The 24,985-nt window shown below is 35.3% G+C and overlaps 2 protein-coding genes across 3 annotated transcripts in view; both read right to left on the bottom strand.

The window, feature by feature from the left end:
- Positions 1-1,410: 1,410 nt before the first annotated feature.
- Positions 1,411-3,772, bottom strand: LOC135132587 (acetyl-coenzyme A transporter 1). The gene is made up of 4 exons (XM_064060713.1): positions 3,297-3,772; positions 2,610-3,251; positions 2,018-2,551; positions 1,411-1,964 (listed from the first exon to the last, which is right to left on the bottom strand). Exons 1-4 carry the CDS (start codon positions 3,507-3,509, stop codon positions 1,794-1,796), a joined length of 1,560 nt encoding a protein of 519 aa, XP_063916783.1. The 5' UTR covers positions 3,510-3,772; the 3' UTR covers positions 1,411-1,793.
- Positions 3,773-3,918: 146 nt separating this feature from the next.
- LOC135132949 (uncharacterized protein) overlaps positions 3,919-24,985 on the bottom strand; it is an 84,953-nt gene continuing 63,886 nt past the window's right edge. The window contains exons 3-11 of one of the 2 annotated variants that reach the window (XM_064061168.1): positions 6,059-6,156; positions 5,864-6,007; positions 5,684-5,812; positions 5,383-5,622; positions 5,207-5,335; positions 5,019-5,148; positions 4,755-4,967; positions 4,583-4,706; positions 3,919-4,523 (exon numbers count right to left, since the gene is read on the bottom strand). In XM_064061168.1, the coding sequence (XP_063917238.1) occupies positions 4,063-4,523; positions 4,583-4,706; positions 4,755-4,967; positions 5,019-5,148; positions 5,207-5,335; positions 5,383-5,622; positions 5,684-5,812; positions 5,864-6,007; positions 6,059-6,156 (1,668 nt within the window). In that variant the 3' untranslated portion in view covers positions 3,919-4,062. Of the gene's footprint in view, positions 4,539-4,582; positions 4,707-4,754; positions 4,968-5,018; positions 5,149-5,206; positions 5,336-5,382; positions 5,623-5,683; positions 5,813-5,863; positions 6,008-6,058; positions 6,157-24,985 lie in introns of both variants that reach the window. The other variant, XM_064061167.1, reaches the window with a different exon arrangement.

The following is a 24,985-nucleotide window of genomic DNA, read 5'->3' on the forward strand; positions in this document are numbered from 1 at the left end:
AAAACTACAATAACCGCATTTCTTAACGTAGCTATTTTTGATCAAAAGTTACTTAATATTATTTTATTTGGGTGACATAATCAGTTTTTTTAAAGGGAAATAATGGTGTTTTACAAAAAATTCATAAATATTCGTTATATAGTCTTAAAAGTAAGTGGTATAGTAGTTCCGGGATTATTCCTTCAAAAAATACCAATAAACAGCCGAAATTCTCAAAAAGTGGCCTCATTTCCAAATTGAAACAATAAATTGTTGAACGTTTCTATGTCACAGTTATACAAACGAGATGATACAACTTGGGATTTTTGTGCCTTCTAATTTATGATGGTGTCAAAAGTGTGTTAAGAATATAGCTTGCTAACGGATAAATTGTTGATTATTTATTTTTGTGGTTTCCTAGTGATTAGTGGTCGAAGAAGAGCATCATTTTGGTGGCAATAAAGAAGCTAACATTCCATAAATTATTGGGATTTGCGGTTTTTAAATGAATAGCCGCTAGCAAGGTTGTCTTTTATTGTGGTCCATTGTATACCATCTAGTTTAATAAATTAAGATACTTATGTATCAAAGATGAAAATAGTGAAATTTAAATCGAATATATTTTGTCCTTTTTTTATTATTAATTTTATTTAACAAACAAATTTTACTAAAAAAACAAGTTATAGATAATCTCTCAGAGGAAGGTAATCCAGACTTGGCGAATTGTTAGCTATTACGTTTAATACGTTTTCCTACACTTTAGCATTTTCCATAAATTAAAATTAATAAATAGTAAACAACTAAACATATAATAGATTTTTCAGCTCGCTTAAAAATTCTCGGCACTATACTCTAATCGTCGCATGATGTTTTCATTAATTTATTACCTACATTCCGTAACAATTTATTTTTCAGGGCCAAATAAATTCATTCATGAATTACGTGAATAATCTCATTGTTTATAAATCGTAAATCTGTTATGACAACCACATCACACAAACAAGAATTATAAGTATTTAAATTGAGTAACGACAAAGCTTGGAATTTAGATGACTTATTATTTTCACAGGAATATGAAAATGCAAATTTTTATATAACGATTTTAATTAAAAGTTTTGAGGTCGTCATTATTTGAATAAAAGTACGTCTCTGATTGTTTTTTTTTATAAACAATGATATCCTGGTAAGGTCAGATCTCGGTCAGAAATTTCCTAGAAAAAAAACTTTTTAATTAAACTACGGTGATGAGCTGTTTCAGTTTTTTCCGACTATCCATTCACGGACATTTTAACATACAAATGTCAAGTTTTTATGGTAATGAAGTAATTACTACCTAAATACCGACCCGAAATGTATATTATTACATTTCCTTTCGTGATTCATACATATCGATGTTTATAATAATAGTGATAGTCAGTAAAACGCAACTAGTAGGAAAATTATTTTTTTTATTTTGTTCAAAAAAATCACACACTAGTGATATTGTCTTCTGGTCGAGAAATACAAAATTATAAACTTTGTAACGGCAGCGCCATCTAATGACGGGAAGCGTGTGCACTTCCCGTCTATCACAAATTGCGCTACCTCACTAACAAAACATAAATACTCCGTAATCGTACAACAGTGCATTAATTAGAACACGCCGCGTACGCTCTTTAACGTACTAAAACAAAATAAATTACTATAATTTCCTTTAAAAATTTGAGCTAACAACAAAAATGCAATTCAAATGCGTCAAACTTGAATTATGGACAATTTCAAACCGTGCAAAAAAAAAAACCAACATTGATAATTATGTGGCATAAAACCGATCACTATCTCTTCCTCTTCTGAAGCTTCCAGGAATAATCGTCCAGGGATTGGACGTAATTAATTTTTTTTCGGCCCCAGAGCAGCCAACTGAAACCTATGGCAACGCAAATTGCTGTTTCTATGTAGAAACCGTCTAATATGGTGACGCACTTCCCACCTTTGTTCACACATAACTAGAAATCGGGTAATAGATTATTTATGACGGGATGACAAAGCAATAACTTACTTCTTTTTCTAATGAATCCCTACAAGTATTATCTAAACTTTCAGTTCCACCCTCACACTGTTTCCAAGTTAGTGGATCAACAAAATATAGTGCCAACATAGCAGGCCAATTACCCCCTAAATTAGTGACTGTGTTGAGTAGGGTCATGTAAGTACCCCCCACTGAACTATCACTAATCTTGGCAAAGAAGGCCATGATTGACACAAACATGCAATAGACGCACACTTGATGCAACGCATAGCATCCAACCAGGAACATAACATATAGGAAAGGTAAGCCTTGGGAGGCATCAGGGACAAGAATTGGGGTTACCCAGACCATAAAGGCCGCAACAAACCCAAATAATAATCGATACGGGATAGCTTTGACAAAAATATCAAGGGGGCGGGGACCTGTCGTGTACTTTGCTATGACCAAAGGTAGCGCCAATTGTACAGGAATTAAAGGAATGGCCATTAATCCTAAACGCTCCTTGGGGATTCCAGCCTCAACCAGCTTAAGCGTCATTACGCTATCAGTTGAAGAAAATCCAATCTAAAACAACAAAAAATAAATAAATAGAAAGTGTCATTAATTATTCATAACCACATACTTTACAAGTTAGTAGGATTATAACCAAAGTCTGTACAGGCCTTAAGGCAAGAATGTCCTTGAGTGATTTGTAGGCAGTTTGTACATCCCTGTCATGAACAACTTCATGTTCTGAGTCACGTGGTTCAACTTCCTTTTTAAGTAAGGCAACCAGGGTTGTACTGACAACGAATACCCACCCCCAAAAATACAAGAATCCGGGAAGGGTAACAATACCCGTATCTTCAGGCTCACTCCGCATATACATATTACAAAAACTGGCTGACTCCAGCGCCATGAACACCACATAACTCAAGAAAAATCCAGCTGTTTGTCCAACACTGTTGCAAGTCGACGCGTGTCCAACATTACGCTTTTTTAGCATAGTTAAGGCCCACCCATCCACCGCGATGTCCTGAGTGGCAGCCAAAAAATTCAAAGAAAAAAACAGGAATGTCAAAATTTCAATATTTGGTTCGACTCCCTCACTCCCCAACCACTGTTCAACGTGGCCACTCAACAATAACATAAATGCACCTATTAAGTATTGTGTGGGTATTAGCCACGTTTTCCGCCTTCCTACTCGTGATGAAAAAATCGAATCCACTATTGGGGCCCACAGAAGCTTCAAACTAAATGGCCATGTGACAAAACTAAACTCAGCCTGAAATTCCACTATTAGAAAAATCCTTGAAACAAAATCGTTTACCTGTTGCTTGTAGCTGACGCCGCGATTCTGGAGAATCATTGGAATCGCGGAACTGAGCCCCAAAGGAATCCCTTGAAGGGTGTACAAACATAGCAGAAGTGCGATGTTTCTTTTGTCCCCTTTTAAATTAGTAGGAAGGTGAATTTGCGGGGTTTCACCATTTTCCATGAGTAGAGATTCGCTGCTTCGTTTTTTTACTGACCGTCTTTCCATTATTGTACGTAAACACGGAGAATTTTTGTTGTAAGCGAGTGTGTGAGGTTATGTTAAAGCCACGTCACTTAATTACCATATGGAAACTGAATGATTCGTACTTACATTACCCCAGAAACGAAGTTAGGGGCTAAAACAACATTATCTGGGGGTTTTTAACACGAATTAATGTTTAGAAATAATCAAAATCGCGAAAGTTGTCAATATTGTTTACGTTTACTTAAATAATTTTAAACTGTCAGTTGTCACGATGTTTGCGTGTTGCCAACTATAGAATAAGTATTTGTCCACGTTGCCACCTGAAGATTCAACAGTTGCGTGGGTAACGTGTTTGATGTAGGCAACTAACATTACAGCTGAATAAATCAGGCTACCACATTTATTCAGAAAAAATCGTGTATTTTTTTAAATAAATTTATTTCTAAACACTTATTTATCGCTCCAATCACACATTAAAAAATTCATAAAATAATAACAACCACAGCAACATCAAGGAATGTTGATTTAACATATAAACACTTAAAAATATCAATAATTAGATACATTTATCTCCTTAAAAATAACTTTCGTCTCTCAATCTCCTCATAAAAACAGGTTCCATGTCTTCATCTTCCTGGAAATAACTGGGCGTATCCATCTCAACTGAGCGATTAGCACCCCCTTCTTTACACGTTAACCAATACGTATCCATCAGACCTTTACCCTTTACATCCACCAGACCCCTATGTTCAGTCCTGTACCCGCCTATGACGTCCAAAGCTTTCTTCATGTCTAAACTTATATGAATTTTCGAAGCTTCCCCAGTGGACTCCATTCTCGACGCCGTGTTCACTGTGTCCCCAAATAGGCAATATCTAGGCATTTTGGAGCCCACAATCCCAGCGACTACAGGGCCGGTGTGGGCCCCAGAACGTATCCGAAGCCTCTCGGTTTTTCGATGTGGAATCTTGAATTGCGTGGAACCAGCTAAAAGATCTAGAGCCATACTTGCAATTTCACAAACGTGTTTATTTCCTAAAGGGTGCAAAACTACAATAACATTCGAAATCATCATCAGATAATTTTTGTTTTACCGTTAGTCACCGGCAACCCGGAAGCCACCATGTACGAGTCGCCTATGGTTTCCACTTTGTATACGTCATAGCATTCGATGCGAGCGTCGAATAATTTGTAAATTTTGTTCAAAAAAGTGACCACCTGGTAATGAGTTAATTACAGTGGGTATTAAAAGTAACACAAGTGTACCTCTAAAGGTGTGCTCTCTGCTGCGATTTCTGTAAAGCCGACAATATCACTGAAGTATATTGTCACACAGGCGTAGTATTGGGCGGGGACTTGTCGAGTTTGTTTTAGCTGAGTGGCAACGCATGGCGGTAACATTTGAAATAGCAAAGTGTCACTTTTCTTTTTTTCTCGTTTTAGTTCTTTTGCTTTTTTTGCTAAATTGGCTGCATATAACTGAAAATGAATTATTGTGATTGGTGGGTTTTGGGTTATTTGGTAGGTTACCTGTATGGTGGCAACTGCGTTGTGTACCAACCATATAATAATGGGGGATACTGCCAATACTACGACAAGAGTGGCTACTCCCACCACTTCTCGATTCGTTGCTTCATATAAGGCGTCATTCACGTAATCTCTGTAACATTTATCTAAGATAATGTACCTATATTTTTGTTTATTATGGCTATTCGGACCTTATTGTGTAACGTAAGTATCGTTGAAGTTTTCTTAGCTCATCTGTGTATTGGGCAATTGAGTCAAAATAATCCAATGAATCATTACTATTTGGTAGTCTTCTCTCATTTTTTGTTATTATGTCGTTTCTGAAACTTTATTTTCAGATTGTTTTAGGTTTTAAGTTTATACTTACTTTTGTTTTATTTTACCATAACCACGCATAGATGAGGTTAGTTTTTTATATTCATCCTTCATTTTAGGTACGAAATTCAAAGACGAGTTTAAAAGATCTTTAGCAATGGAATCATGCTTAATATAACTGGTATAATTAGCGCTCTTGAGGACTCCTCTCCCAAAGTAATTGACACCATACACACTCGCTATACCCGTACTTTCTATACTCCGTAGTAAGTTTTTGAAAGCCAACAGGTACCTGAAAAAAAAAAACGATTGTCATTTTCATTTCTACATATACTTATGAATATTCCTCTGACCTCCAAACACCGCTATTATCTGTTTCTTTGATCTGATTGGTCAGGTGATCCAACATGGCTGCATTAACAGAAGTATACCACAGTAGAACGTCTGCCATTGTACTTTCTTCTTTACTGAGGACTTTCTGTCTGCCAAAATAGTTTAATTATATTTGTATTTCAAACGGACACAATAAGTACCTAAATTCGACTAGTTTTTTCTGAAACGTGTCTTTATCTAGGAGCATTATTTTACCATCCTCGGTAGGCAAAGATACTAGAGGCCAGCTGCTCATATTTTGTAAAGCTGCATTCGTTAGTTCGAAACGTGTGCTAAGGTTAGACCTGAAAATTTGATTTGGAAGCAGGAAGTAGTAGAAAGTTGCGATTTTTTACCGTGAGTTGCTACCATTAGTGTAGATATGGAACGCTACTTCGGAACGCTCTAGCTGCATACGGGTCACTACTTTACCAAGTTCTTCCGCAATTGTCACCTGAAAAGATGATTATCATATAAAACAATAACAAGAAAAATAAGAGAAAATTTTCGCATACTGAGTATCGAAAAAGCTATGGACAATGAGACAATGGTTATTTTTTTTAATGAATTTGAAAAACGAATTATTTTTGTCTGTGTACATGGTAAAGAGTAAAAGTTCGAAGAACTCGTGTGTTGACAAACAAATTTTGGCTAGCGTTTTGTTATCTACACGAAAATCTAAGAGAATACATGGAAAATTTTAAGTAATCTGTAGTTATTTCTGACGACAGACATACGGAGAGACAGACTAACGGAATTTGTAAACTGGAAATTATATAAATTATTTAATTTATACAATTATGTTTCTTTATTTTGTTTCTTGAATAAAGCACATTTTAATAATAAATTGCTCTATTTTGCACGATTTGGCTTGAATCAAGAGACTTAGAAATATGACTTGGACTGTGCCCGAAAATACATTGTTGCACCAGTAAAAATAACGTTTTCATTTTCATGTTAATATGTATTGTGTTTTCGAAAGACAATTTTTAACGACGATTCAGTTTTTAAACATTGCTAATACCAAAGAAAAACTATTTTTTTCTAGAGAAAATTTTCAACTTTTTAATAAATTTATTATTAATATTTGATATCTAGTAGACCATGGATATTTAAAATCATGCACACCAGGCGTGGATGGGACCATCTGGAAATTGCGAATTCTCCTGTAGCTGTGGTGCAACAGAGCACTGGTGCCCGAATCAAAATTTTATATACTTTTAAATGAGGTAAAATTTCGACTTTCCAGGTGTCGGCCTAAATTTTTCCGCGCTATGAGATTCTTTCAAACTACTTCAAAAATAAGAGAAGGGATCTTTGGATTCTTTCAAACTAGTTCAACAACAAAACACAAGAAGGGATCTTCGAGATTCTTTCAAATTACTTCAAAGACAAGACATCACGGACAGGGGCCGATGGAATCATCACAATAATAGCAAAGCGCGACTTTCCCATCAAACATCAAATTTCAAATTGAACCTGAATATCTGCTATCTGCCCCCAGGTCCAGGAGGAGCCCGTCTTGAAGGAAGTCGCCGTCCAGGAGGGAACGACCGTGCCGGACGACTTATTCTTTTTTTTGTAAAACTGTTTTGTATTTATTTTATTTAAGATTAGCCGTAAGTTTTACTACTTTGGCCGTGTAGCTGGAAGTAGCTGGAAGTAGGGAATAAACCCGATTTATTGTTTAAAATAATCCTTGCCGTTTTATTTTATTATCTTGGTTTCGTGGGCGCTCACCACCTGAGATCCGTGTCTCCGGCTTGGGAGCAACCCCGGCGCCCCTTCCCCCGGAGAGGGAGCTGGCGCCCGGGCGACCGCCGTTTCTGATCGAAGGTCGCCGCATAAGCTTAGGTCGGCCAGACGTGTTTCCTATATCAGCGGAACTAGTCGGTCCAAGGCTTGGCACCCAGGTACGCCGCCACCACACGTTATCGGCGAGATTCCGGATCGTCCGTCCCTCTGGAATTTCGTCGCAATTTCTTGACTCCTATGAAAAAATCTCCCGTTTCCGTTTGTCTGTCTGTCCTCTGTGTGGATTTTTATAGGACATATAATTCTCAAAAGTAATGGACCGATTGTTGTCAAATTTTAAGCAATGTGATAACGCCACCACAAATTTTGTATAGTAAATGTTATTCAAATTTTATAAAATAAAATATTCTTACACTGTGGTTATGAATCCGTTTTGATTTTTAACTCTACATTTTACTTTAACACTACACACATATCTTTATCTTAACTTATAGGGGTTATCATAGAAACTAGATGAAATTCGTAAAATCAAATTTTACAATTTTTCGAAAAAGCTGGATGTGTTGTACTGTACTTCAGGGGAGAGGTTAGTTCTGTCTAAATGACCTCAGACCAATTTTTTTGAGCTGTGCTGAGGTTTCTGGTGAAGGAGAAATTTTTTTCAGAATTATTAGATGTTTTCCGGATCCTGCTGTTCATGAACAAAACTGTTCCTAATGAATAATGATTAATGACCCTTGTTCCAATTTACTACGGTTGACGAATCAGAATAATCTAAATTCTACATTTTTCCTTTGATTTCTTTGTAGCGTGTACTTGATACGTTCACATAACACGGTCTTAGCTTTTACGTCAAAAATGACTTCAATTTTTTTGAAAAAATGTCCACAGTTTGCAATAGATTAAACTGTGAACGGTGAATAAATGTACTCATCGAAAACTTATAAATGTACATTACTGGTATCTAATTATAGGTACGAAGTTAGGCTTACTGTCACTGTATTTTGGCTCTTTTGGCACTAGGAAACTCGGACTGGTAAGCGTTACCTCCGTAAGGGGACGTGATGGGACAGTATGATCCTCGGGTACAGTTACCGCAACGACATACTTTATGGAACAAAGAAGGGAACACACAGCCTCTCTTGCTCTATGTTAACTCCCATCTTCGCGTGGAACCGGGTATTTTGCCCGCCATGGAGTGTGAACGACAGGCCAAAGGGGAACACGCCAGGCTGACCTCATCGTCAGTCCCGCTTTAGTACCCACGGGCCAGGGAGAGCCACTTGAACGGGCCCGGGCCAGGTGTGGAGCATCTCGAGCTCTCACGACGAGTCATTAGTCCGGCCCTTCGAACTGGATGGGCGCTAGGCTCAGAAAGTTTTGAGTAGCCTTACCCGCATGAGAAGCGGGAGGGCGTTAGTAACCTTCAGGGAGAGCTGGAAGTATCGGTTCAAACTGGATCAGTCAACTAAGCCATCTGTCACGGCGAAGCTTACTAAGTTTCGAAGGCAGCACTGGCCAGGTTCACCAGTACCCGTCGAACTGGAACAGACCTTTGGATAGTCCCCATGGGAGACCAGCTCTACACGGAATCTGGTACGTGAAAACGTGAAAAGGTCCGACCCGTGACGGAATGTTTGCGTTCTGGTAAAGCTCTACTTTCGAGTAAAGGAGCTATGCGGGTAGTAAGTTGTTTAGAGTGAGTCGTCAACTCAGCAGTTGGGAAGTGTGGCGGCTACCTCCAAGTTGACTTGCTTTTTTCATTTACTTCCAAAAATTTATTTCGTATCCAATCAAGTCAGCCAACCCCACCTCCAAAGGGACGAAATAGGTAGCTAGCACCGGACGTCAGAATGGGCTGGATGGTGGCCCAGACGATCCACAGCAAGCAAGGTAACGAGACAATGGCGAAGTTTCACAAGTACCGGTCTGATCGAGGAGCCCTCTCGAACTAACAAGCTCTATCGCGGAATGCCGAACCCCGGTGTCGACAAGTATTTGGTGTAGGACTCGAGGGGTTAGTCAAAAGCTTCCTGATGGTGATTTTGCCCTTTGGGGCGCGTCTTAAAGCCTAATTTCCGGAAAGGTGGGAACGGCACGGGCCGCCCTTCCAAGGAACATCATTTTCTTGAGTCTATTTATTTACTTAGTTCTTTCTAATTTTTAATATTATGTGTAGATATTAAGTTAATATGCCGAGGGAGCAACGAAAGCAAGATCAACCATGAATTTTTGAAAGTTTGTCTTTGATCGTTGCATTTTCAACTCAAACGTTCAAATTGATGCTATTCTACAAAATGAAAATTCTCTCAAAGACAATTCTTCAAACATCCAAGGCTCCATTTGATGGTGTTTTAATTGTTCTCTTGGTACTACTAACTGGTAACTACCAAGGGACTATTAATGTTTGTGATTTTTTTCAGGTTGGCAAAATTTTCTAATGGCATACCTTATCGTCAAATTGACATTTATTAGCTGCCATTTTCTCAACATGCTCATGTCAAAAGCGAGAACTGTGAATTGACATTCTAGTACTACTACCAACACAAGAATTTCTTCAATCATTAATAGTCAGTATGTATAGTAGTTCAGGTGAGAGATTGGGATTTCTTGACAGTTGACATGTAAGTTGGCAACAACCTAACACTATAAAATACACTGAAATTCCTACGCTGCCACTCACAACTGGCTGTCACTGTCTCTGTTACAAATGTAAAACTACTGAAAGTTCCATTACTAAGGTTATGTTATGTTCTTCTGTCGGGGGACTGGAAACTAATAATAGAATTTAGAAAAGTCTTATGAAAAAAGTAAAAAAAAACGCTAATCGTATTTCTTTTGTTATACTATTTGCTATAAAATTTATTTCTTATTTCATGCATCTGACCTGACTTGACCTACCGTGACCTGACCTCTTCTAGTTATAACAGTAGTCGAAAATGTCAAAAGTGCCAAAATTAGTTTTATCTTATCAAATATTAGCCCCGCCCACCCACCCTCTGTTGTTTTGGAAGGTATTTGATGTGCCAAAATCACCCTTATCTTAGTAAGTACTAGCCCCCCCCCCCTTCTAATCCTAAGGAGTAATTTTACTTCTATTAAGTATAAGATCATTTATCTGATTCAGATGCGATAAAATCAATCACTGAAAAAGAGGCAGGGTGGGTGGGCGGGGATAGTTATGTTCTTCAGTCGAGTGGGACTGGAAACTAATAATAGAATCTAGAATAGTCTAATGAAAAAAATCTAATCTTTTTTTTGTTATACTATTTGTTATAAAATTTATTTCTTATATGTATCATGCACCTGACCTGACTTGACCTAACGTGATCTGACTTGTTCTTAATTCTCTATTGTCTCAAATAAACAAACAAATTTAAAAAAAAAAGTGAAATACCTATAAAAACCACAAAGTACGTTCTTAAAATAATTGTAATTTGTGAAACAAAAATAAATAAAAATGTCTTTTCTTATCAATAATAATTTTATATCTAGCGAATTTGATGGAATTGTAAAAATTGCTATATTTCAGTTAGCGATTTTGGAAAAACGGTAGGAATTTCCAAAGAAACGAAGCCGAAAATGACTTCTGGATATGGAAATCTACATGAAAATGTCACTAGGTAATTTTAGAAAATAGTTGAAAAATGGTCGAAAATGTCACAAATGCAAAATCAGACTATCTTATCAAATACTAGCCCCGCCCACCCACCCTGTTTTCATTCTAACGACTAATATTATTTCTGGTCAATATAAGATCACTAATTTCCTACAGATCCAATAAAATTAATCACTGAAACAGAAACAGGGTGGGTGGGCGGGGCTAGTTATGTTCAAGTTGGAGGATGTGAAAAAAGTAAAAAAAAACGCTTATCGTATATTTTCTTAAAAAATATGCCATTTGCCAAAATCAGTCTTAACTTAGCAAGTACTAACCCCGCCCACCCGCCCTCTGTTTTTTTGAAAGGTATGTCATCTGCCAAAATCAGTCTTATCTTAACAGATACTACCCCCGCCTACCCCCCTCTTCTCATTCTAACGACTAATTTTATTTATATAATATAAGATTTTATGAATATAAATAATCTCAAGCAAAATAATTTCATAATTAATGGTATCTCTAAAATTTCAGATCTGATACTGAAGTCTAATGATATATCCAGCACGATCACCCATAGTAAAAATCCACTTGTCCTCGAAGATCTACACCACCTTTCTCTGTGTGCATGCTTTGAAATTACGTTATCTTCTGCCAGAGAATCAAAATTTATCACATCTGATGTAATTTTGAAGTATAATTTTCGAAAAGGGAACTATGTTGAATTATACGCAGCTTTGTGTGAAAAAGATTGGACTCTCCTATTAGATATTAAAAATGTGGACTACTTTTACTCACAGATCTTTGGCCTGCTGGACAGATTTATCCCCAAATGTCCTATGCGCTCCAAAGAGTATCCTGTATGGTTTACTTCTAATAATATTAGATATATAAAACGTAAAAGATGTTCATGAAAGCGATACGAAAAATTTTGATTCAAAAAAGATCTGGATCAAGTGAATATCTTAAGGAAACATATTAAAACAGAATTAAGAAAGTCGACATAAAATCCAATCAGAAAAATCTTTGGAGATACATACACTTAAAGCTAGCATCCCCGGTAATATGTTTATTGCAGACAAGGAACTCACTCACACTCAAGACATTGTGGACAATTTTGCAAGCTACTTTAGCTCAGTTTTTGTCAGTGATAATATCTGTTAGTCTGTTTTACCACAAAAATTCTCGAGTAATGTACAACTTATGTTTTGTAGCGCTTAAGATTAGAATGATTTTGAAATTTCAAATTTCGCGCTGATGTTACACTTTTCTTGGCGTAGATTTAGTGACTTTTTTGTCACTCATTCTCTCACCGTACGCCGTATAATTATTTTAATTGTGACAGGAATAAGGTTAGTTTTCTCCCCATGTCAAACTTCAGATTTAATACTACGGTGTTGTCACTTGTATTTTCAAGGTAGAATGCAGTGTTGGTGGATTTTTAATTTTGGCAAATACTACTATACGTCATTTACATAGAAAAATTTCTAAGTGACATCATCAATTCCATGGAAGGGGCGAACAAATAAATTTTGATTAGTGATTTACCATGTTCACAACAGCTTTTAAGGTAGTTAAAATTTCAGTTCGTAGTTTTTTTAAATAAATTTTAAATTTTATTGTACAGTTTTATTTTATTTTTTCAAAAACCTGCATGCATAAGGTGAATAAAAATTGGGTGGATTAGTAAATCGTAGGAAAAGAGGCACAATATTTTGAACAATTTAACAAGGAAATACTTACTAAAATTTTGATGTACTTTAAAGTCATCCTGTTTTTATTAAGATGATAAAAATTCATTAAAAATATTTGTATTGTTACATAGTGTCATTCACGAGAAGCTCCACGCCTAAAAAATTCAAGACGCAACCAGAAATACAATTTCGAAACGATCTTTGATTTTTCATACCATTTTAAACAAAAAATAAAACACAGTTATCTGTTCTGTGTGACAACAATGACGTAGTGGCAGATACTATCTGTATCTGACATTTCGTCACAATTGATACAGAATCCTTCAGGGTTGTGATAACATTATCCGTACAGAAAATGTCCTGACGAGGTCTTATGTTTTTTTTTATTTTAACCTAACAATTGACATTTATTCCAAATTATTATCAAAGTTAAACAACTGTTATTTAATTGTATTCCGTTTTGAATTTTTAGGCGAGGAGTTTCTCGTGTACAACCCTGTATATTTCCCACTGTAACTATAAACAGAAGAGATAACTATTATAATGACAATTTCGCAATGTTTTAATGCTGAGTAAAAGATAATAGGGGCAATTCTCTAAAAACTCGTTAAATTTAAAGGGTGTTAAATTGCAAGTTTCCATAATAACACGTTAAATTCGTAAATCTGATTTACTGTTTATTTTTTAACAACCTTTAAATTTTAACAGGTTTGATTCAGAATTACCCCTAGTGAGCTTTATTTCCATTTTCATTTAAAGCATGCCAAGAATTTAGCCAGTGCTTGGTCAAATATTTTTTCATTTTAGGGTGAAAGAGATAGGATCTCTATTTCAATTTAATTAAGAAAATCAATATCTGAAATTATTGAAGTCAAATTCTTTTGATTTTTGGATATGTGCTTATTATTAATATGTAAAATGGTAGCAATTCAGGATACAAACTTTGTTTCGTTTTGTTCTTTCCTGTTTTGTTTGTTTTAGTAATCCGAGTTTGCCTGAATTATGGTGGATGCGCCGGGTTGAAATTAGGAGAGGATGATTTAATATGTACATAATAAATACACCCAAATTGAAAACTGAAATGACCTTAAGTGACCGTTAATAATATTATTGAAACAATGTAATTGTACACAATTAAAACTAACTGAATTTATTGGCTGAAAACGCTGGAGCAAGAATTTAATTAGTTGAAACAACAAAAAAAACCCTTTGTAAAGTCAGAAAAATTCGTTAATTTCCGTAACAGAGTCAACTTTTCCAAGCAGAACTCTGGAATAAGCCAGATCAACGACAGCAATAAAAAGAAATGAGACACAGTTATCCTGATATCTTCTTTAATAAAACCTGGTGGCACCCTTGCCATTTATATAAAACTGATTAATAACATCCATTAAACTGTAACTGTACTGGACGGTCAGTTTCCTGGCCTTGTTCTAAAGGTTGGTGTCGTTAGGTTGGTATCAATCATCCGATCGTGTTTCACCATACTTTATACTATAACACCAAAAAAGTAAATAATAAAAAAACAAACGACGTCGTTTATGTACATATTGACACTAAAGGGAACGGCTTGTCTCGCCTCCTCTCTTAATTTATCAAGGTGATTAAACAAGCCGACATATTTGCGTGTAATTAATGCTAAAACATGAAAAACCATGTATAAATCTAACCGTCGGCGATGTAGTCGTAAAAACGAGCCACTGTCCCTCACTTATGAAAAGATTCGACCCCATAAATCCACACAATAACTTGGAATTGGATGTTTAGTCTGGGGTTATAATTCATGGGATAGACGTTGCGACGTGTCGTTTTTTAATTGGTTGCCAAAACAATACGTACATATATCGCAGACTAATAGCTGGGAGCTTTAATCAAGTCAGCCGCGTGTTCTTGTGTGTTGTTTGATCATAGAGCTTGTGATTTCGTGTGCCAAATATACCTACACCTCATTAGACGCTTTTCTTCCTACAGATGTTTCTAGCACGTGTTTTGATTAAAGTTTGAATCAAGAATGTTTGACGTCGGGATCGGGATATGTGGGGAGGATGGTTAGGAAGCCTGTGTGTCTTTTAAAACAAGAACGCTGCGTTAATAATATAGGAGTATTTTAGGTTAATACGCAGACTTAATTACTAATTAACAACGATTTTTGTTATCAATTAAAAGTTTTTCGTTATGTATTTTCTACGTCATGCCTAAATAACTTTTCAAAATTTTTCTATCACAGCTTGTTTTTGTCCTAGTACGACGGGTCTGTAAATGATTCTAGTATTAAGGGCGGCTTTGAAATTTAAAAAAATGTCACTGCCTGTAAATTGAGTAAACAAGGCGGCCAAATAATTAACAAAAGAAATTCCACAGCCACTCTCGATATCATTTATAAACAAACACTGTGTATATATGTATATATATTTGAAAATCATATCTGATAGAAACATTTACTCCAGAGGCCATCCACTTATTTTAATTTGGGTGATAAATTAATTAAAATTTTGTTGGCCAATACATTAGAGACAATCCAATATTCACTACCTTTTAGAACGATTACAAATCGTGTAAAGGGTTGTTGGCTAAAACGTGAAATTTTGTTAAAATGTTGATGAAAATTTTAAAGTAGCCACTGAAGCGCAAACAGCGCACTGTTTTTGTTTCAGAAGAGAGTTAAGTTCGGTCTAAATAAGTTCGCACATTTTTTCTACTTTAACTTGCTATATGCAGTAGACGAGCTTTAGCCAGAGAATATTAAATTCAGTAGCAGGATAAATATTTGTTTTGAATTTGCATTTATTTAAGTTTTAACTAAAACGATCCATTTAAGTTGGTCGGCAGTTTTTCCTTATTATACTGGGTGTTCGAGTTTACATGTTTCGAAAGGAAAATGGACACAGCAAAATTTACAAAATTTATGTTATACCGATTTTGTTTTTTACGGAAACCAATTTTTTCTTTTCAAATAGAAGTGTGTGTAGAGGACTTGATATGTAACTGTTTGTTTAATATATTAAACGATTTTACAATTTTAAATGTTAATCAATCAAGCTTTTACATTATATGAACTTTGTTTTGTCTGGAAAAGACATCAACTTTTTTTTAAATAGAGGATATGTGGTGGGTTTAAATACCGCGTGATTAGAAATGACTTAGTCGGTTGAAATTGGTATTATGATATTTTCTATAATTTCTAGTTGTCAAGGTTGAGAGATTCAACAATCTCTGATTTCTGCCTATCATCGTCTATGTCGATTTTTACTAGATAGTCTCCGAAACTATTGGACCGATTGTTGTTAAATTTTATGTGTATACTGAGCGGCAAAAAAATCGGCCACCCTGAAATATTTTGCAAAACCACTTTAAAAATTATGAGTCTAACAAATAATTGTTATTTTATTTAAAAAACCATTCATTTGCTAAAAGTTTTTACTTGCTTTACTTTTTCAGTTAAGTCAACAAAAAAGATTATCGGTTATTATTACTGAAAAACAGAATCTCTGTCTTACTGACTGCGGTCCTTCATCTCTTATAAATCAGTATTTCGAAGTATTTTATTTGTGATTTGGGGCACATGATTCCATTTTGTTATTAACAGTTTAACCGTAATAATTTCTGAAAAGCTTAGGATATCGTATTGTTGGAGAATTTCAAATAACACTAGGGGCTTGGTTGAAATCATCAAGTCGCAGGAGAGTAAGTTACAGCGATTAGGGAGGTATTACGGAAAAGCAATCCCCAATTTGGTGAAGTTTTATTAGATAGCATTTTGTTTCATTATCCAATTCATCGTGGACCGTAAATACGATAAACCATTAATGCTCTTGTGTGTAAACTTATTTCTAAAGACTTTAATAAAGGTGACAATAATTAGGTTGCGTATTATAATATCTGACTTTATTGCCACTGTCATAAGGCATGATGTTTTTCCAAAAAAGATGGCGTCATAGTTCTGACAGATTTGACTGAAAAAATGAAAAGAATTAGTCAGTTCTTTATTCATTATCATTATCCATAAGCGATAAGAATTTTTTCCTACTATCGTCTTTTTTTGCGAATTTGCTCCGTATTTTTGTATGAACCTTAAAAGTGAAGTATATGTTTTTCAAAAACTAATCTCCAATGAATTACTCGTCGATTATACACTGTCCCAACGGTTTGATGCACATGGTGACTAAATTTACAAATTTTCAATTTTCTTATATTTATGTGGAACAGCCTGTATTTTATAATAGTTTCGAGCTTTTCTCATGACAAACATCTTTTAAATTTTGAGATTCATCCTTAAACTAAAGACTACTTAGAGACCGGTTCGAAAGTGTTATAAAATACGGGGTGTTTAATTTATTTTTCTTTCTTTCTTTCTAATTTCGTTCTTTCTTTGATTTTTCTTTTTTTCTTTCTTTCTCGATATTTTCTGTCATCCCCAAAAATTCAAATATATAAAAATTTGATCAAAAACAATCAACTTATGTTGTTTTCGTTTTTACTTCCCTCGCATAAGCTAAGAAAGTGTTATAATAGGATTTATACGGTGAATGGCCACTTTCATGATTCTTCGACGCTTAATGATCTTACGTCTCTTTGTCGTATGTCGTCTGTCTGTCTCTCGGTTGTGTCGATATGTCTGTTATGATCGACACCGAGTTTTATTTTTTGATATGTTTTTAATACAGACGAAAAATTCTTATTTTAATCTGCTGGGGGTGGCGTGCCTCGGTGCCAAGCCTTGGGCCGACTAATGCGACTGACAACAAACACGTCTAGCCGACCTAGGCTTATGAAGTCACCACCACGCCACCGGAGATGGCGCCTTCGGTCGGGAGCGGCGGTGCTCGGGCACCAGCTTCCTCTCCGGGGAGGGAGCACCGGGGTTGCTCTAAAGCGGATCTTCAGGTGGTCTGCTGAGCGCCCGCGGAAACAAGAAATAAAATAAAACCGAGTAAAATTAACATGAATCGGGTTTTTATTCCCTGCCACCAGCTACACGGCTAAAATAATACTACGGCTAAAATAATCTTAAATAAAATTACAAATCGGTTTACAAAACAAAAAGAAAAAAAGAACAAAGAATTAAACGTCCGGCACGGTCGTTCCCTCCTGGACAGCGACTTCCTTCGGGACGGGTCCTCTTGGTCTTGGGGCGGCAACCCTAGAATGGGAAATCGCGAGGGGACGGTATGGCGACCCGGGAGGGGAGCGCGGCGTCGGAAAACGCGCGTGCTCCATAGTTTCGGTTTCGTGCGGTCAACGAAAAAAAAAGGCTAACGGCGGTACGGTTTTTCGCTCGGCGGCGATTTCAAACCGGTACGCAGACAGGCAGAAAACCCAGAACGGTACTTGGTTGGTTTTCACAGGGGCTTTGCACTTCTCACAAAACAATTGGAAAACCACAGCACCGGGCAAGGCACTTCCTCTCCCATGAAGACTTCAATAAAGAACCCCTTCGTTTTCCAGCCGTTTCCGGTCCCCGAAAATTCGCTTCGTTACATTACATAAACTAATTTTTTATAAATAAAAATTATTTAACATAATCCAAATTTTGTTTAATTTATATCAAATATCTGGTTGCTTTCTCAAATTGTAAAATCGTCAATTTACAAAACAAAAATTAGTGGGAGTGAATGGTAGGCGACAAAAATATATATGAATGAATTACACCAACTTTAGTTAATGTTCACTTAATCAAAGGCAATTAAATGGAAAAATCATTTTGAATTAGAAGAAGAATGTAGAAAATCCGTAAAAGAAAATTTGGGTACACTCGTGGAATTAGGTAAAATAGAAAATAATCCTGGAAACGTGGAATTGGAAAGAAAGTTGTAGACCGCCCCGGTACGGCGTCTATGGGTTTTCTAGTATGTGCGGCGATGATGGGTGACTCATGGTCGGTGACGGTGGCCGGACGGCGTTCGCTAAAGAAAAGCTTGGAAGTGGAAGTCCCGATGGGTGCTCCAGAACAAGCCTAGAAGCGGTGACGACGACCTTTCTAGAAGGACCACGTGCTGTTTAAATGGGACCCACCATCCGGGGCAGTCAGTAAACTCCAGACAATGGGAGAAGTAGAGTCTAGTCAAATCCAGTCAGATTTATTCTGTATATAATCGCTGTGTAATTAGTCGTGTAAATTTGAGTTACTAAGAAATAAATTGTGGTGTTTTATCCACGCCGATTTTAATTACCAGTCAACGTCACAATGTGTTTAAATTTCTTCAGAATTTATCGGAATTTATGTTACAGATGTTCAGAGATTTTATGAAATGTTATTAGACGATAGACCTGATTATGTAAAAATGACTGATAATGATAACATTATTCAGTTTTTATTTCCCGAGTCTAAGCTGAGGCAATATTGTAATTAGAGATGTACCAACTGTAGGTCTGGCCGACTAACCGACTAGCCGATTGTTCGGCTTTGCTAAACCCGGTTTATAAATGCGACAGACAGTGTGTTTTTTTTTCTATTTCTGTGCCTGCCTTAAAATGTTTTTTATTTTAATAAAAGGAATAACTAGAGTTCCTTTGTTTTCCAAAAAAAGTGTTAAATTTGTTTGGATAATTTTAACATTTAATTTTTTTAGTAACTCAGTACAAAAATAAAGAATAACACAATTTAGGGCCAGTTTATATAATATTTTAACTGAGATTAAGTTGATCGCGCATTTAACAAGGCCATTAGCGACGTCTGATTGGCGTAGAGTCGGTCACATGGTACTTTAACGCGGGGTTAAAAATTAAATTGCAATTAAATATTTAATTGGGGTTCTGTAAACCGGGTTTAATTGTTTCATATAGTAGGTACATATTTTAATTTTAATAAAAAAAGCCGACCGATCGGCTGTTTAGCCGACCAGTCGCCGACTGCCGACGATGAAAAACGGCCGAATAGTCGGCTTATCCGACCGGTCGGCCACTAGTCGGTACATCCCAAATTGTAATCCATTGAGCGACAGGTTACTTTCATATTTTTTTGATGGGTCATGAATTCTAGAGTGTGGATTTTTATTAGACAATCTCCGAAACTACCGGACCAATTGTTATAAAATTTTATATATAATTCAAAAATTATAGATTTAATAAAAAATATTTTTTAACTTGTAGGGATTATTACAAAAAAAAAAAAAATGAAATTAGCAAAATTACATTTTATAATTTTTCGAAGAATCTGTGGTTGTTCTCGTGAACTTCAGGGATGAGGGAAGTTCTCTCTTAATAACATTAGACCAATTTTTTTAATCGTATGTAATTCAAATTATAGCTTTTCTTACTTCCCGAGCTTAAACGAAGGAAGTATTGTAATCGAGTCCATCGGGGGATTTGCCACTTTCATGTTTTATCAATATTTTATGAATGACCCCCAGAGTATGAAAAAAGTGGTTCCCCGTTTCAATTTGTTTGTCATCTGTGTTAATTTTTATTAGTCAGATAATCTCCGAAACTACTCGACCGATAGTTGTCAAATTTTATATGTATACTAAGAATATCATGTAGATAGAAAAATGCGAACCAAAATTTAGCTGATCATCCCCTACAAGAATTTGATGACGTCATCTCAAAAGAACCTATATTAAAATGATGTATATGTTATACAATAATATATTCCTACACTTGTGGTGTACGAATCCGCTTTGAGTTTTTTCCCTAGACACAAAAAGTTTCGCAAAAAATCCATTATTTTTATGATCACGTTTTATATTAGTTTAATCGGCAATCTTATTACGTTTCGGTAGCAGGGTTGAGTTCGTCTCTTCTAACCCGAAAATCTCGCGTTCGAAACGCTGATGGGCAATTTTTGTTATCGTAGTCTGTGATTCTTATTTTCCATATATTTTTATTGATTAAATTAAGACTGGTTCGCTTTATTTTTTTATATTTATGTATAATAATAAATGTAATTTTAAAAATAAATGTGAAATATTATTGTTATTCTTATCTCGATAGGTAAGTATTTACTGTTCTTATAATCAAACAGTGCGCTTTAATACTCTACACAAAGTCAGTCTCGAATATTATCTCCGTAGTAAACTGATGCCATTTAATATGTGCTGTCCATAATTCAACCATAAGCGATATGTTAACAAGAGACAAAATTGGGACTAGCTTCATTTTCTGTGCTTGCAACAGTGACAGACCATGATATTTCAGCGTCAAGCCAATGCATTAGTGGTTGTCATAATTTGATTTCGATAATCAGGAACACGAGTAATTTATCGCAAATATGAATTTGTGTCTACTTAGGCTTAAGTGAGTATAATGACAAAGTGTAGTTTTTCTAGAAACTTTGGCATTAATTTTTCAACAGACTGCAATCTAAGTTCATTCACAGATATTCTTAGAACTAGGAATGAGATTTTCTGGCGGAAAAATGACACATTTTTGGCTTGCTTAATGTTTTCCTAACATAATGTGTTCGAATCATAGACAGTGGCGGAATATGGGTAATTAAAGTATGATACGTTATTGAATTCACCAAAAAACAACCTCTGAGTGTCATAAAAAAATGGATGTCGTAGACAAACACAAAAAAATGTATAGGTTGCTAAAACACTTTTTATAGGATATCATTTAGTTTCTTATACTGTTACTGGTATTACTTATCAAATATTTGTTTTAATATATAGAGGTAATCACAATTTGCAGTTAACAAATATTTTTTTTTTATTTTTCAAAAAAGCGGGATTTGTTGGACTATACTTAAGGGGCATGGAAAGTTCCGTCGAAATAATTTTTTATTTTTTAGCGACAATTTGTAGAGATTGCCTTGGCTAAGTTCTTTATTATTTCGTTCAGACAGACTTTAGCTATTTTTGTTTAGAGCGTATGCAAATTTATTGGATTTTTGAGATGATAAATATTAAATAAGATTACGTTGTAATTTGAAAATCTTTAGATGCAAATTGTAGCCTTAAATGAGTTCTGTTAAACTGCACCCGAGAATTATTTTTCAACAGATCACAATAAACACCACTAGATCCTTAGGACACTCTCTGGTAAATTAATAAATTTAACCTGACTATAGTTGAGTCAGAAAAAACACCCGTGAATCACTTTGACAGAAAATTGTGTTACGAAGCAATTTTAAATAATCTCATTTTAGCGTAATTATTATCATCTGCACAAAATTCCTCAAAAAATTTCCACAAAATTCCAGCCGCAAATTATTTAATAATTTAAAGTGGAACTTCCACGCCCAGCCACAATAAAATATGTGATAACATAGAACCAATTTCCACGCTTCATTTAATACGAGCCTCCGAATACTTGCCGAAGCGGAGACATGTAAAAATAAACATTCGCAAACTCTTTCCCTAAATCCTCCTATCTCCCAGCTTCACGAATGCCATAAGCGCTTCATCATCGTCGTTCCTTCATAATCTTCGCAAAAAACAAAACAAAACCCTGCCGCATTTGTTCTTCCAGTACAAATCTTTAAATGTGTTACTTCCATCACAGCGCTTAACAGCCATCACAACAGACTAATTTGGATTTACATCCCAACGTACAAACACACATTCACAAGGAAAAGGATTTAGGGACACGATTCATGCGATGAATCCGTAACAGGAATTTCCACGGATTTCGAAAGGGATACAATTTATCGCTTTTAATCTGAGGGAAAAATTAGTGGTGGAAAACACACTTTCATTTCCTTTCTGGGACGGTTTTTGTGGTAATCGTTCGGGCTGATCGTTTCTTAATTATCTGCTGCCGTAACTTCGGATTTCGGCCGATGAAGTCGAGAGCGATTAAACTGGGAACAGCTTGGCGAAGTTTTCGCTGATTAGGGTGTAATTGATTTTTAACCGTAAACGTAATATGGACGCAAATATGGAAAAGAAACTGCCACATAACGTTAACACTCTTCACAATGGGAAACAATTTGCTTTCATAATGGCGGTGTTTACAGTCAATGTGTTTCATTTAAGTTGTGTTAATAAAATTTTACTGCTAAACACACAAGAGCAGTGGTATAAAACATAAAGGATTAGAGTCAAAGGTCGTGAAATTTGTTATTATGGCAAACTGAAAACGTATAATACCTGACGAGAAACTCTAATGCCCAAAGTTGAAAGTTGAAATTTAGTTTGAAAACTCATCAGGGTGGGTAGGGCACAGTGATGAAATACTTTTATCTAAAAGAGAGAAACTCTGGAACATAATACACACACAAACTGATATTAGAATTAATCTCTGCCTGTACCTGAAAGTGGAGCTTTCATAACTGTTAAAATGTCACATGACTAAATAACTTCTTTGACCGCAAAATCATCTAAAAAGACGTCGGAAAAGTGTTATATCTAATTTGGGCGGAAGCTATCATTTCCTGTTTGTGATAGGATGTTTTATATCTTATTTGGTAGCTCCCGCAGTTTATTGTACGCTCAATTACTTTACATTATTGTATTTATTTTTCGTAACAAAGTTAAGTATGTCAATGTAAATAGTAAATTACAAGTTGTTGTTCATTGATACAAGAATTGACGTATGAAATGATATTTTCTATATTACAATTATTTATGATTAAGCCTGAATGTATTAATATGTTATCATTGCAAAATGTATGGTTTTTTTCTTTAGACTTTAGAGCGTTGTAGGAAACGTTTTTTGTTTTTGTTCTTGTTCTTATTTATTTATTATTTTATTAACATAGTTTACTGAATTATCTTATCGTCAACACCAGTTAATCATTTTCAAACTCTTTTGACGTAAAATTGGGATAAAATATTAAATTTTGTCTTTTTTTGACTTTGAGGGTTTTTTCTACGCCGACGTGTTACATTTCCCTTTTTATAACGAACTGTAATTAAATATTACTCGCTTTCGAATCCAAATGGTATTACACTGTATTACAGTTCTTTTATCCATGATTTAATAATTCATCCATATTTTAAATTTTAACTATACTGATATGCTAGTTAAACGTCACATTTCCTTTTATTGTAAATTACATTTAAATTTTAATTAATCGTTCTTATTATTGTTATTAGTCTATTGCTTCAAAATGCTCTGTTTTGTATTTGACGGATCATTAGAACAATTTTTGTCTGTCTGTCTGTCTGTTGCCTGGCTGTCGTCTATCTGTGTCGATTTTTATTAGACAGATAATCTCAGAAACTACCGGACTGATTGATGTTACGTACGTCAGGAATAAAATGATGATAAAATGCTAACCAAAATTTGCGTAATCATTCCCATCAATAATTTGATGACGTCAACTAAAATTGCTTCATAGTAAATCCAGTTTAAATTTTATAATATAACATAATATGTTGCTGTACTTGTGGTTTATGAATTGGCCTTTACTTTTTAGTTTTTATCAGATGTGTGTACTAATATGTCATGGGTTCGATTCCATTGCGACTTCCGATCCCCCGTTATGAGCCTTTTTTGTTTTTACACTGTGACAAGTAAGTATTATGTATATTTTTTTAACTTATCATTTAAAAAATTAATTTTTATTATTTTCGAAGAAGCTGGATTTGTTGTACTGTAATGGAGGAGTTAGAGAAGTTCAGTTCAAATAACCTTAGACCAGTTTTTTATCTTTTACTAGAGACTAAGACGTAGTGTTATCAGCAGATTTCGGCATTTCGGAAGTGATGCACATTGCCGTCTGATCGCCAGCGCTATTGCAGTCGTGGCCTCCAACTTCGGGAACTCTTAATAACATTGACTACTTTTTCTAGATTTTTCTCAGTTATACGAGTTCTCCTAGATGTTAAAATGCTTTAAAAATTAAAAATGGCTGTTCAACATCACAATTTTCGTGGTGATCTTGATTAGATAAACTCTGATTTGCATCAAACACAACTGAGGTTGAGACGTGGTTGAGACGGCGTAGTCGTTTTTAATATTTGTCTGGTTGATTCCCCATCACTTCCGCTATGCCTAACTCTGGTTGTCAGTGTTATTATTGAAGTTACTGCTGTTACTTACATACAAATTTTTTATGATATAAAATCACCAGATGAAAAAAATGATATTAAAAAATTCTGGACTTTTTACACTTTTCCAACGTTGTTCATTTGTTTGTCATGTTATCCACGTTTGAACTATCACGTCAGATGTACCTACTTTTACTTCTCGAGCGTAAGCTACTTTGGCGACTTTCATGTTTTCTCGACGTTTCCTGACGTCAAGAGTACGAAAAATTATATCTCGCGTTTTCGTCTCTGCCTGTGTCCGCTTTAGATAATTCAGATAATTTCCGAATTTACCAGACTGATGTGTGTATGTTGGAAAAATAG

The sequence above is a fragment of the Zophobas morio genome, unplaced genomic scaffold (assembly GCF_036711695.1).
Source record: "Zophobas morio isolate AGI-343-1 ecotype UQ-CSIRO unplaced genomic scaffold, CSIRO_AGI_Zmor_V1 ptg000021l, whole genome shotgun sequence".
NCBI lineage: Eukaryota > Metazoa > Arthropoda > Insecta > Coleoptera > Tenebrionidae > Zophobas > Zophobas morio.